At 40.6% G+C, this 14152-nt stretch overlaps 1 protein-coding gene and 1 long non-coding RNA gene across 5 annotated transcripts; both read left to right on the forward strand.

The window, feature by feature from the left end:
• The first annotated feature begins 118 nt into the window (after positions 1 to 118).
• Positions 119 to 3981, forward strand: LOC103839869. The gene is made up of 2 exons (XR_004451505.1): positions 119 to 2803; positions 2905 to 3981. It is a non-coding gene; the product is annotated as an uncharacterized LOC103839869 (long non-coding RNA).
• Positions 3982 to 5183: 1202 nt separating this feature from the next.
• Positions 5184 to 13954, forward strand: LOC103839870 (putative cysteine-rich receptor-like protein kinase 39). Of its 4 annotated transcripts, XM_009116358.3 has the most exons (6): positions 9465 to 11926; positions 12259 to 12384; positions 12462 to 12806; positions 12913 to 13150; positions 13255 to 13393; positions 13473 to 13954. In XM_009116358.3, the coding sequence occupies exons 1-6, from the start codon at positions 11086 to 11088 to the stop codon at positions 13752 to 13754; spliced, it is 1971 nt and encodes a 656-aa protein (XP_009114606.3). In that variant the 5' UTR covers positions 9465 to 11085; the 3' UTR covers positions 13755 to 13954. The 4 variants fall into 4 exon arrangements, 3 of the variants coding, with proteins under 3 accessions (XP_033136171.1, XP_033136169.1, XP_009114606.3); XM_033280280.1 differs by lacking the exons at positions 12462 to 12806; positions 12913 to 13150; positions 13255 to 13393; positions 13473 to 13954 and adding an exon at positions 5184 to 9398 and having other exon boundaries at positions 9500 to 9571; positions 12259 to 12356; XM_033280278.1 differs by lacking the exons at positions 12259 to 12384; positions 12462 to 12806; positions 12913 to 13150; positions 13255 to 13393; positions 13473 to 13954 and adding an exon at positions 5184 to 9398 and having other exon boundaries at positions 9500 to 9571; positions 10393 to 10576.
• The last annotated feature ends 198 nt before the right edge of the window (positions 13955 to 14152 follow it).

Below are 14152 nucleotides of genomic sequence, written 5' to 3' on the forward strand. Positions count from 1 at the left end.
AAATCTTATACTTATAAGAATTTACCAATTAACCCCAATTATTTTATGTTTACGATAATAATTAAAATATAAATCATTTGAATTAAATATTTATTATTAAAAAGTACAAGAAATCATTAAAAAAGACAACATATATATAGGTTCAACAATGAGCATTAGAATATTTTTCCCACAAATGATCAACTAATGCATTTCGTAATGAAAAATGAGCTTCTTTATTTTTGATAAATGAGCTTCTTTATTTTTGATATTCCTAAATCGAGCAAGAAAATTTTGAAATCGGACATTTTCATCTTCTGCAATTTTGATATCTGGAGGTGGAGCTTCTCTTCCAAGTTCAATTGGTGCATCAAGTTCACGCTCATCTTCAATTATCATGTTATGTAAAATTATACATGTAGTCATAATGTCATGTAACACATTTTTTTTTCCAAAAACGAACAGGTCCTTTGACAATAGCAAAGCGCGACTGTAGAACTCCAAATGCACGTTCAACATCTTTCCTGCATGCTTCTTGTTGCGTTGCAAAATATTTATTTTTAGGACTCCTTGGCTCTTGAATAGTTTGTACTATGGTCGACCATTTTGGATAAATACCATCCGCTAAATAGTAACCCATATAATATTCTTTGTCTTGAATAAAATAATGAGCAGGAGGAGCAATACCTTGAGCAAGATTGGAAAAAAGATAAGAAGAGTCCAACACGTTGATATCGTTATTAGTGCCTGGCATTCCGAAATATGCATGCCATATCCAAAGATCATAATCTGCGACAGCTTCAAGAATTATAGTTGGTGATCCACTACGACCCGCATATTGTCCCGCCCAACCGGTAGGACAATTCTTCCACTTCCAGTGCATGCAATCTAAACTGCCAAGCATTCCAGGAAATCCTCGTTTTTCACCAATATAAAGAAGTCTGACAAATACAAATAATATCAAAGCGAAATGCTGAATCACAAGATCAACAAGCTCTTTCTCAGACTTCTCCGTTTGGGCAATATTTCACCGACCTTAGCGGATCCGGAACGGATTTTCCAGATTATTAAATTACTTATTTTATGTTATTTTTATTTTTATTTTAATTATTTATGTTTTCTGTTATTTTATGCATTTATTTAAAATTATTAAATAATCTTTTGTGGAATATACTATTTTCATGTTATTGTATCATTTTAAATATTATTTAAGTAAAAAATAGAAACATTAAAGATTTAAAGGACCATTTTATAAATAAAAAAAGTCCAACTCCAAAATGGAGTAATGAGTAAGATTACTCCATAAATGGAGTAACCCTAGCCATTACTCCATTTTCAACTCCAAAATGAAGTGGGGTTGGAGAAGATTTTACTCCATAATGATGTTTGGAGTTGAAAATGGAGTATGGTTGGAGATGCCCTTATTATCAAAACCTTTAGTTTGGTTTTAAATAAATAAATATTTATTTGTAAAGAATCTTGACGAGTATTTTAATTTGGCCAATCAAAATAACATAAAAATATAGGCATTTCCTATTGTTATTTATTTTTCATGTGGAATTTTTTGAAAAATCTTGAAATTACTTAAATATTTTAATTTGGCCAATCAAAATAATATATGTTTTAGATCTATTAAATAACTTGGTGAATAAGATAACGCACTTTCTAAAAAAAAAAGGTTACTTAATGCTTATATCATTATACAGGAATTAGTCTGATGGTAATAACTAATAACTTCAGTGCTAGCCCTGGCAAGAAGCCAAAGAAGCATCTGCTTCCGGTCTTTGAATTTATAAAAATGTTTCAGGCCAATTTTAAATGAAAGTTACACTAACCAAACTGGAATGAAAGTTACACTAACCCAACTGGTAAGTATACTCTACATATGATTCATAGGTGACGGTTTCGATCTATGCAGCCTGCATTTTTTATTTTTAAATTAAAGTAACTATTAGTGGTCCAAAATACAATTATTGCCTCCAGCCCACTGAAAGTGTGGGCCACTACTGAATAACTTGTATCATCCACATAATTCTTAAAGGAAAAAAATTGTTAGAAACAGTGATGTATGAAGCAAGTAAGAGACTTTCGATAAGTCTATATCCTAAAGACGCGTCCAAAAACTTCATTGAACGGTTTTTGCTGCTGAAGACTAAAAAAATGCAGCTACGGCAAGAATCTTTGAACGGTTTCTTATTATTAAAATCTTTAGTTTGGCTTTAAATAAAAAGATTTTTACAAAACAAAGTATATAAAACATTACGCAATTCAAATATTTGTTATATGGGTAATTTGAGTATTTTTGGGTATTTTGATAGTTTAGAATAATCAAAGCAATCTTAACCAATTTTAGTGTGGTTCATGTTTAGTTACTAGAAGTTAAAAAATGTAAAGCTCAAAACCTGAATTAACCTAACAGAAATCGATCAGAAGAAAAAAGTGAACGCCCAGGTCTATCTTTTACTTTGCAATGGTTTATTATGTATTTGTCACATCCCGGGCCCGAGCCCAATTTTTAGTGACAAGGCCCGTGATGATTTGGTCCATGTAGAGAAAACCCTAGGGTTTTCCCCTTCCTCTTCTATAAAAAGGAGGCAGCCCCTTAGGTTTTCTCCAGAGACTCAAAACCTAGCGAAGCCCTGCCCAGTTGGAGAGAGAGCAGCCGCCGGCCACCAAACCACCACCGGAGCCACCGCGAGTCACCGGAGCACCGCCGGCGACCGTGTAATCTCACCGGAGAGGAGATCTCGCCGTGTTTCGATCCCTTCTCGTCGTTTTCTTGAGTCTTCTACTATTTTTCTTCTAGATCCAGCAACTGGTGAGGGTAAGGAAACCCTAATCACTCTCTTTAGATCTCTCATATCTCTTTCTTCTTCTTGATCTCTGATCTAGGGTTTGGGTGGAAACCAACTCTTGTTCTTGTAGATCTGGTTAGTAAGGATCTATAGAACTCAGATCTACATCAACTCTCATATCATCTCGCAGATCTAGGCTAAGGTGAGGGCTTGTTGCAATCTCTATCTCCTTATATCATTATCTCATCATGGTAGAAGTGTCTAGGTTGATCATTCATCCTTACTTGTTACTTTCTATAGATCTACTACTATAAATAACTATACATATGATATATATAAATATCTTGATGCTTGATGTTTGAAAAACATAGATCTATTGCTAAGTTTGTTAAAATATGGTTGAATGATGTTTGAGGATTGAATGTGATGATTGTATTGATTGGAGTTATTGTATAAAAGGATGATATCTATATAATGGGGAGATATAAATGAGTTAGAGAAAGGCTTAAGGCCTATGTGTGCCGGTGTAACGTGGTGGAATGACATATATGTATGTCTCGGGCGTTACATCGTTTCTTGTTGGGTCATGTGGCAATCGTTTGAGTTGGCATGATTCATCGCCGGAGCGGGCATGCGGCGTGCCTGTAAATGAAGTAACGTAGAAGCGTGATGTCGTGGAGACAACGTGGAACGTATGAACATGGTGGCGGATCAAGCGAGAACCGGTGTCGGTAACTTGATTGCGTGAAGGCGTGAGACAGCGTGATGTCGTGGAGACAACGCAACATGAAAGTTCTCGCGCGACAACATGAGGAACGCGGGTACCGATTTAGGTGGCGTGGTCTCATTGTTGGCACCGCCGGGGTTTATCCTCGTTTCTTGTTGATTGTTTTCGATTACTGAATGTTAAAGTTAGATGTTTATGCTATGTTGGGTGATGATTGTTGGTGATTGATTTCGGGGCTCCTAGAGCTTCCCTCACTGAGTATTTGTCGAAATACTCAGCCCTCCTTTCTTTTTCAGGTGAGTTCGAGGAAGTGCAGGAGTGATCGTCTCGGTGTGGTGCTGGTTTTCGGGTGTTTGGTTTTCTTTAAGTTGTTTTATTTTAAGACTTGGTGATTTGGTTTTAAGCGTTTCCTATTCGTTTTAGTACGTTTTTGTAAAACATTTGAATTCGATCCTTGGGAATGAGATTTGCATTGGCCTATTTAAGTATTTTTATTGGTATAGGCAATGTGAATTCATGCCGTCTCGGTTAAGCGAGATATGGGCGTGACAAGTGGTATCAGAGCTGAGGTTAGAGCCCCCGGTCCTAACCTGGGAGGCTGTAGAGAGGAAACGTTTTTGTCCGGTTCCTATCGGAATAAAGTTTAAGATCTTTAAAAACTTTCGGATTTTTAAAGTTGTTTTGGATTTTAAAGAAGGATAAATGGGGATTTTAAAAGTTAGAGTCAAGATCACCATCGAGACCACTCCTTTACTTTGAGCTCATTCATTCGTCATTCATAAACAGGAAAAATTTCTAAGTGTTAGTTTTGCGTGAACAGGATGGCACCAAGAGGAAGAAGAACCGCTAGGGGAAGAGGCACTGCAACACGTGTGGTTCGGGAAGCTAGCCCGACCAATTCTGTGGAGAGTGTGAATGGAACTAACACTGAGACTGATGGTGGAAGCTCAACAAAGGGGAGTCAGCAGAGTGACCAACCAGCAGGGTATGCCGAAATGATGGCAGAGTTGCAAAGATACCGTGAGCGTTTTGGAGATCAAATGCGCGAAGAATCCGCTGATGGAACACCACACCAGGCTGATGCTCGCGGGTATGTACCGGGTGTTGGAGTGTGTCACCGTCATCCGCCTCCGCCCCCACCGTTTTTGCCAGCTCATGTTCGTGGACCCACCTACTGGGAAGTGATGAAGTACATGAGGGACATGCAAATGGATCATTTCAGTGGGAAGGCCAGTGCCACCTCTGCAGATAACTGGAGGAGGAAGTTGGAGAAGAACTTGGATGCAGCCAGGTGTCCAGCCGAGTTCCGTAGGGAATTGGCTGTTCATTACCTGAAAGACGAAGCCATGATATGGTGGGAAGGTGTCGTGGAATTAGCGCGAGGACGCTATGAGTTGACTTGGGAGGACTTTAAGGATGAGTTCACCCGAGAGTATGTTCCCCCTGAGACTACAGACAAGATGGAGAACGACTTTGAGAATCTGCGCCAAGGGAACAAGACAGTGAAAGAGTATAAGGAAGAGTTCAATCGTTTGAGAAGGTTCGCCCGCAGGCGCATGGATGAGCAAGACCTGATTCGGAAATTCATGAATGGACTAAGGGTTGATTTGAAGAACAGGTGTTCCCTTAGGAAGTATGACCGTTTTGCGGAACTTGTAGAGACAGCAGCTTTACAGGAGAGTGGCTTGGAAGAAGAAAGCAAGCTTACAAGGAGCACTCAGTCAAAGGCGACCAAGCGAACTTGGGAAGTCGCTAATACACCCCAAGCCGCAAAAAGTGAAGGAGGCGCAACTTGCCATAGGTGTAATAAGAAAGGACACCACGTAAAGGATTGTAGATTCCCACCGAATGTTCGATGTTACCGTTGTAACAGAGAAGGACATACTTCGAATGCATGTCGTATGCCAGCGCAGGGAGCACCGCAGCAGGGAGCACCGCAGCAGGGAGCTGGGCGCAACGAGCAGTTACCGCCACCACCAAAAAGACAAGATGTGGCTGGACGAGCCTTCGTAGTCGGGGACCACGAAGGAGGAGAACCGATCGTTGGTATGTTTCCTATACCTACTTGTCTAGATGTTTACTTATAATTCTTGTTTGGTCCAAGTATAGTAGACTTAGACATAGTTCAAATTGTGTAGGATCGGTTTTAGTTGGGGGAATAAATGCCCATGCTTTATTTGATACTGGCGCAACACATAGTTTTGTGTCTCCCACTTTGACAAAGTGTTGGACCTTTGAGGGCATGTTCGTTTCGAACGCCAAAGGAATAGAAACCGCAGGGACCGAGTTAATGAGGTCTACTGGAACGTATGAGGATGTCCCCATCGTCATAGAAGGCATTGAGCTTAAAGGAAATTTGGTGGAAATGGAGTTAAACCACTACGAGGTGATCTTAGGCATGGATTGGTTGACATATCACAAGGCCGTGATGGATTGCCCAAAGACGCGTGTCTACATCCCTAGGACTGAAGGGAGAATAGTTTTCCAAGGGATAAAGAGAAGTACGGGAATCCCCATCATATCCATGATGCAAGCAGAAGAGTTATTGGAGAAAGGAAGTGAAGCTTATCTCGCCACTATCAACATCAAGGGATCAGATAAGGAAGCCGACTTAGACACCATTCCGGTTGTAGCCGAGTATACCGATGTTTTTGAACCGTTGACAGGACCGCCACCAACGCGAGGTGATGCGTTTACTATAGAATTAGAACCTGGTACGGCACCAGTATCAAAGGCACCGTATCGCTTGGCACCAGCAGAAATGGCTGAGTTGAAGAAGCAGCTGGAGGATCTAATGGATAAGGGGTTCATTAGACCAAGTAGCTCACCATGGGGAGCGCCTGTCCTGTTTGTCAAGAAGAAGGACGGAAGTTTTAGACTTTGCATCGATTATTGTGGATTGAACAAAGTGACGATAAAGAACAAGTACCCTCTACCAAGAATCGACGAGTTGTTGGACCAACTTCAAGGAGCGTCATGGTTCTCAAAGATAGATTTGGCATCTGGGTATCACCAAATCTCGATAGCGGAGGAAGACATAAGGAAGACGGCCTTCCGGACACGTTATGGGCACTATGAGTTCGTAGTAATGCCATTTGGACTTACTAACGCACCGGCAGCGTTTATGAAGATGATGAACAATGTGTTTCGGGAATACTTGGACAAGTGTGTGATTGTGTTCATCGACGACATTTTGGTATACTCTAAGAGTAAAGGAGAGCATGATTGGCATCTAAGAGTAGTATTGAACAAGTTGCGAGAGCAGCAGTTGTACGCAAAGTCAAGCAAGTGTAGCTTTTGGCAGCGAGAGATTGGGTTTTTGGGGCATATTGTATCCGAAGCCGGAGTGGCTGTGGATCCAGAGAAAATTGTCGCCATTACAAAGTGGCCTACACCTGGAAGTGCTACTGAGGTCCGTAGTTTCCTTGGACTGGCAGGATACTATAGGAAGTATGTGAAGGGATTTGCAAGTACTGCTAAACCCATGACAATGTTAACGGGAAATGATGTGAAGTTTGTGTGGTCAGACGCTTGTACTAAGAGTTTTGAAAGGCTGAAGGAACAACTAACCCAAACTCCAGTATTGGTATTACCAAGGCCAGGTGTACCATACACGGTTTATACGGATGCTTCTGGAACGGGACTAGGATGTGTGCTTATGCAAGAGAAGCAAGTGGTCGCTTATGCATCAAGACAACTGAGACCGCATGAGGTCAATTATCCGACTCATGATTTGGAGTTAGGTGCAGTTGTGTTTGCCCTTAAGATTTGGAGGTATTATCTCTATGGAGAGAAGGTGCAAGTGTTCACGGATCACAAAAGTTTGAAGTACATATTTACCCAAGGAGACCTGAACCTGAGACAACGCAGATGGATAGAGTTATTAGCAGACTATAATCTAGATATCGTCTACCACCCAGGAAAAGCAAACCAAGTGGCCGACGCCCTCAGCAGACGTAAGGTCGACGTCTCGGAGGCAAAAGAGGTGCAAGAGTTGGTTGCTACTTTGGCTAGTTTACGGTTATGTGCTACTACTGTTGAGGATAGGACAGCTGCATTGGATGCCTTAGATCAAGCAGATTTGTTAGAAAGGATTAGTAAATCTCAACAAGGAGATGAGTCATTGCAGAGACTGATTTCAAAAGAGGTTGTTGGATATCGCACCACCACAAATGGAACTTATCTATTCAAAAATAGGGTGTGTGTGCCGAATAGTAAGGATCTGAAGGACGAGATCTTGAGACAGGCGCACAACTCTCAGTTTTCTATCCATCCAGGAAGCACCAAGATGTATCAGGACTTGAAACGCTATTACCATTGGGAAGGTATGAAGCGGGATGTTGCTACTTGGACTTCGCAGTGTCAGACTTGCCAGATGGTTAAAGCAGAAAGACAATTACCAAGCGGGCTTTTACAAGAGTTACCACTACCCGAATGGCAGTGGGATATGGTGACAATGGATTTTGTTACTGGGCTACCAATAACAACTGGGAATAAGGACGCGATTTGGGTGATTGTGGATAGACTCACCAAATCTGCACATTTTCTAGCTATCAAGAAAACTGATGGAGCAGATCGTTTAGCGCAAAAGTATCTGGAAACTGTGGTACGATTGCATGGAGTGCCAGTAAGTATCGTATCAGACCGTGATCCAAAGTTTACTTCGGCATTCTGGCAGGCATTTCAGAAGGCACTAGGTACAAAGGTACACCTTAGCACGGCTTATCATCCACAGACCGATGGACAGTCTGAGCGGACGATACAGACGCTTGAGGACATGCTAAGAGCCTGTGTACTTGATTGGGCAGGAAAATGGGGCCAATTTCTACCATTGGCAGAGTTTGCTTACAACAATAGTTACCATTCGAGCATTGGGATGTCTCCATATGAGGCTCTATATGGGAGACCATGTCGAACTCCATTATGTTGGACAGAAGTGGGGGAGAGACGAGATTTAGAGCCGGACATGGTTAAGGAAACCATAGAACAGGTGGAATTGCTTAAGTCTAGACTGAAAGAGGCTCACGATCGGCACAAGAGTTATGCTGACCAGAGGAGAAAAGCTTTGGAGTTTGAAGTAGGAGATGAAGTATACTTGAAAATGAGAACCTACCGAGGAACAGCCGAGTACCGCAAGTTGAAAAAGTTGAAGCCAAGATTTTTAGGACCGTATCGCATCATTGAGAGGATTGGAGCAGTAGCATATCGACTTGAGTTACCGCATGAGTTATCGGATATCCACAATGTGTTTCATGTGTCAGTTCTAAGGAAAGTTGTTCGAGAACCAGAGTTGATTTTACAGCAGCCACCAGAAGATGTTAGTCGCAATTTAACAGCTCAAAGCAAACCAGTTAAAGTCTTAGAGATTAAAGACATGGATGTCCAAGGGAAAGTGACCACGATGATCCGTGTGAGCTGGGAAAGAGATGGAATATGTGAGGAGACTTGGGAGCCAGAGTCACAGATGAGATCGTTTTATCCAGAGTTGTTTCCGAGTGATGAGGTACTAGAGGAGGTTTGCGTGAATTCGGGGGCGAATTCTTGTTTAGTGGGGGAGAGTTGTCACATCCCGGGCCCGAGCCCAATTTTTAGTGACAAGGCCCGTGATGATTTGGTCCATGTAGAGAAAACCCTAGGGTTTTCCCCTTCCTCTTCTATAAAAAGGAGGCAGCCCCTTAGGTTTTCTCCAGAGACTCAAAACCTAGCGAAGCCCTGCCCAGTTGGAGAGAGAGCAGCCGCCGGCCACCAAACCACCACCGGAGCCACCGCGAGTCACCGGAGCACCGCCGGCGACCGTGTAATCTCACCGGAGAGGAGATCTCGCCGTGTTTCGATCCCTTCTCGTCGTTTTCTTGAGTCTTCTACTATTTTTCTTCTAGATCCAGCAACTGGTGAGGGTAAGGAAACCCTAATCACTCTCTTTAGATCTCTCATATCTCTTTCTTCTTCTTGATCTCTGATCTAGGGTTTGGGTGGAAACCAACTCTTGTTCTTGTAGATCTGGTTAGTAAGGATCTATAGAACTCAGATCTACATCAACTCTCATATCATCTCGCAGATCTAGGCTAAGGTGAGGGCTTGTTGCAATCTCTATCTCCTTATATCATTATCTCATCATGGTAGAAGTGTCTAGGTTGATCATTCATCCTTACTTGTTACTTTCTATAGATCTACTACTATAAATAACTATACATATGATATATATAAATATCTTGATGCTTGATGTTTGAAAAACATAGATCTATTGCTAAGTTTGTTAAAATATGGTTGAATGATGTTTGAGGATTGAATGTGATGATTGTATTGATTGGAGTTATTGTATAAAAGGATGATATCTATATAATGGGGAGATATAAATGAGTTAGAGAAAGGCTTAAGGCCTATGTGTGCCGGTGTAACGTGGTGGAATGACATATATGTATGTCTCGGGCGTTACATCGTTTCTTGTTGGGTCATGTGGCAATCGTTTGAGTTGGCATGATTCATCGCCGGAGCGGGCATGCGGCGTGCCTGTAAATGAAGTAACGTAGAAGCGTGATGTCGTGGAGACAACGTGGAACGTATGAACATGGTGGCGGATCAAGCGAGAACCGGTGTCGGTAACTTGATTGCGTGAAGGCGTGAGACAGCGTGATGTCGTGGAGACAACGCAACATGAAAGTTCTCGCGCGACAACATGAGGAACACAGGTACCGATTTAGGTGGCGTGGTCTCATTGTTGGCACCGCCGGGGTTTATCCTCGTTTCTTGTTGATTGTTTTCGATTACTGAATGTTAAAGTTAGATGTTTATGCTATGTTGGGTGATGATTGTTGGTGATTGATTTCGGGGCTCCTAGAGCTTCCCTCACTGAGTATTTGTCGAAATACTCAGCCCTCCTTTCTTTTTCAGGTGAGTTCGAGGAAGTGCAGGAGTGATCGTCTCGGTGTGGTGCTGGTTTTCGGGTGTTTGGTTTTCTTTAAGTTGTTTTATTTTAAGACTTGGTGATTTGGTTTTAAGCGTTTCCTATTCGTTTTAGTACGTTTTTGTAAAACATTTGAATTCGATCCTTGGGAATGAGATTTGCATTGGCCTATTTAAGTATTTTTATTGGTAAAGGCAATGTGAATTCATGCCGTCTCGGTTAAGCGAGATATGGGCGTGACAGTATTAGATTATGCTGTTCATCCGAATTACATGCAGTTAAATATGCAGTTTTTGATATGAGAATTCATGCAAATTTCTTTATAACTTTGCTTGTTTACATTTTGCGAAAACATTTGCTTACATTCAATTTTCTTTCGGTTCCTAACGTAAAATACTTTCATATATTATAACAGCTTCTAATAGTAATAATGGTTTGACAACAAAAGAGAACTCCGTATAATTCTAAAGTAACTTAGGTGGCTGTTTTCCATCTTTGTAAATCAACCAATACACATTTTCTTAGTCTTTGCCCGTCAAGCAACGTTCTCTGATCTGCACCTATAAATATAACAAACCTCTTAAGTCGATTACTTCTTAACAATAACAAGGTAATACGAGAAAGAAATACATCTTCTACAACAAAATTTCTTTAATTATATATTATCATTATCTTAAATAATGGGTCTCAACCCTGTTTTGATAATCTTCCTCTCTTCTTCTCTTCTTATTGTCCTTCAAAACCTCGACGTCGCTAACGCCGTCACGTGTAGCGGAAGCTTCATCAACGGTAACAGCAGCTACTTTCAGAATCGTGACAATCTCTTCTCCACTCTTGCTTCAAAAGTCGTCGCCAACGGCGGATTCTACAACGCCTCGCTCGGCAAAAGTCCTAACTCAGTCCACGCTCTTGTCCTCTGCAAAAGAGGCTACGAGCGGCAAGATTGTATCAGCTGTGTCGAAAAGGTGACTCAGGAGATACAAACTGGTTGTCCAAACCGAATGGATTCGTTCAAGTGGGACAATGACGATGGAGACCATGTTAATTGTCTTGTACGTTCCTCAAACCACTCAACTTTCAAGAACTTCCAGCTTGTACCTGCTGTTATATTTCCAAATGCACTTACTATCGAGCCATCCAAGGACATGACGCTTTTCAGACAACAGTGGGAAGCAACGGTTAATCGGACCATCGAGGATGCCGCAGAAGCTGAAACTTCCTCCATACTCAAGTACTACAGTGCTGTAGAAGCCGAGTTCACGGAGTTTCCAAATGTATACATTCTGATGCAATGCACGCCCGACATAACTTCCCGCGAGTGCAAGATATGTTTGGAAAAGTGTGCGACATATTTTAAGAAACAGTTTTGGGGAAGACAAGGAGGCGAGGTTAGTCGCCCGAGCTGTGTTTTCAGGTGGGATCTGTATGCTTTCCATGGTGCTTTTGATAATGTAACAAGGGTTCCTGCACCTCCTGGACCACAGGCTCAGGCAAATGGAACCTTTATAACAGACAAGAAAGGTAAAACAACTGAGTTAAAGGCTTAACTAGACCTACGAGTAAGCATAGTGGCTAAAAAACTTTTTTAATTACCTAGTCTAGATTTAAGGGGTCATGGGTTTAATTGTCGTTGGGAAAAGTTAACTCTTTTGAAAAGAGTTATGTATGGGTCTCGTCCTAGAAGTTTTTAGTGTATTTTTTTCTTTCTAAAATTACTATAATATTTAGTTAAAAAGTAGTATTAAATTTATAAATTATGACCCCAGTTGAAAATATTTCTAGCACTGTCACTCGTCATAGACTCATAATTTGTAAAATGAGGTTCTCATACTGAAATGGGTGAATATTTGCAGGAAGAAGCAATAGGTATAGCGGAACTATTGCGATAATTGTGGTTCCTAGTCTCATTAATCTGTTGGTATTTATTGGTCTCATAAAATTCTATGCCCGGAGGAAAAACTCATACAACGGATGCAATGGTACCTACCTGTAGCTTGTTTCAATCAACCTTATTATATAGACAATAAGACTTATTATTATTATTATTATTTTCTAGTTGGTACTGCAGAGTACTCTGATTCTAATGGCCAACCTATCCTACGGTTTGATCTTGGTTCAATCTTAATGGCAACCAATGACTTTTCGTCTGAACGTAAGCTTGGTCAAGGTGGATTTGGTACGGTCCATAAGGGGACATTACCAAATGGCCAAGAGATAGCTGTGAAGAGATTAACAAAAGGTTCAGGGCAAGGAGACTTAGAGTTTAAGAATGAGGTTTCACTCTTGACAAGACTCCAACATAGGAATCTAGTTAAGCTTCTTGGGTTCTGTAATGAAGGAGATGAAGAGATTCTTATCTACGAGTTTGTCCCCAACTCAAGTCTTGATCATTTTATCTTCGGTAAAGCTTCCAAAGAGAGCTGCAAGTTTTATACATGTTAAAAAAAAGAAAGTTTTATATAATTTTAGAAACTTTTGGCAATAAAATGATTCTTTGAGCTATACAGACGAAGGGAAGCGTTCACTTCTTACATGGGAGGTGAGATTCAAAATTATAGAAGGCATAGCTCGAGGTCTTCTTTATCTTCATGAAGATTCTCAGCTAAAGATTATTCACCGAGACTTGAAAGCAAGCAACATCCTTTTAGATGCGGAGATGAACCCTAAAGTTGCAGACTTCGGGACCGCAAGGTTGTTCGAAGCTGATGAGACTCGAGCTGAAACAAGACGAATAGCTGGAACCCGGTAAAAATATATCAATTAATATTTTTTTGTTTGAATTCAAGCGTCACTCAACATTAAAGACATATATATATATTACATAAATGAATTAATTTGCATATATGTAGTGGATATATGGCTCCTGAATACCTGAATCACGGGCAAATCTCAGCTAAATCTGATGTATATAGCTTCGGGGTTGTGCTTCTAGAGATGATAAGCGGTGGAAAAAACAATAGCTTCAAAGGGGAAGGACTTGCAGCTTATGTAAGCTTCTTTCACATTGTATCAATATTTTCTCCATTTTCTTTTATCTTCAAACGTAACATATATCTTTTTGGTTCAGGCATGGAAGAGATGGGTTGAAGGAAAGCCTGAGATTATAATTGATCCTTTCTTGGTAGAGAATCCTAGTAACGAGATCATTAAGTTGATTCAGATTGGTTTGTTGTGTGTTCAAGAGAATGCAGGGAATAGACCAACCATGAACTCGGTAATAGTTTGGCTAGGCAGTGAGACTATCATCATTCCTTTACCTAACGCTCCTGCTTTCACTGGAAGCATGTCCCAATCTGAGAAAGGTACAACGTCAATAAGCAACGTCTTCACGGAGTTGAGTTGTCGATAACTTGTTCCGATCGTTTTGTTTGCGTACGCTAATACATCCGTAGTGTCCACCGCCAGCTAGTAAGATTGGGACTGGAATGCTGGTGACATCCATTTTAACATACTATGAATATGTGTTGTGAAATATTTAGTACATTAAATAATAGAAATTATACAAACCTCTCTGAAATTCTAAATATATATACATAATTGTTTTGATCTTTTCAATAACGTTTTCTATGGTAATATATATCAGAATTCTAATAAATTATTTATCAGTTAAACTAAAAGAAATATAAAAACGATTATTAGAGTCGACCAATCCATAAAAAAAAAAAAAAAATGCGGATGTAACATCAAATATGATGGAAAATGCATGATCAACAGTGTGAAATTAAGTCTAGCATTGCATTTGTCCCA

Source organism: Brassica rapa, chromosome A09, assembly GCF_000309985.2.
Source record: "Brassica rapa cultivar Chiifu-401-42 chromosome A09, CAAS_Brap_v3.01, whole genome shotgun sequence".
Taxonomy (NCBI): Eukaryota; Viridiplantae; Streptophyta; class Magnoliopsida; order Brassicales; family Brassicaceae; genus Brassica; species Brassica rapa.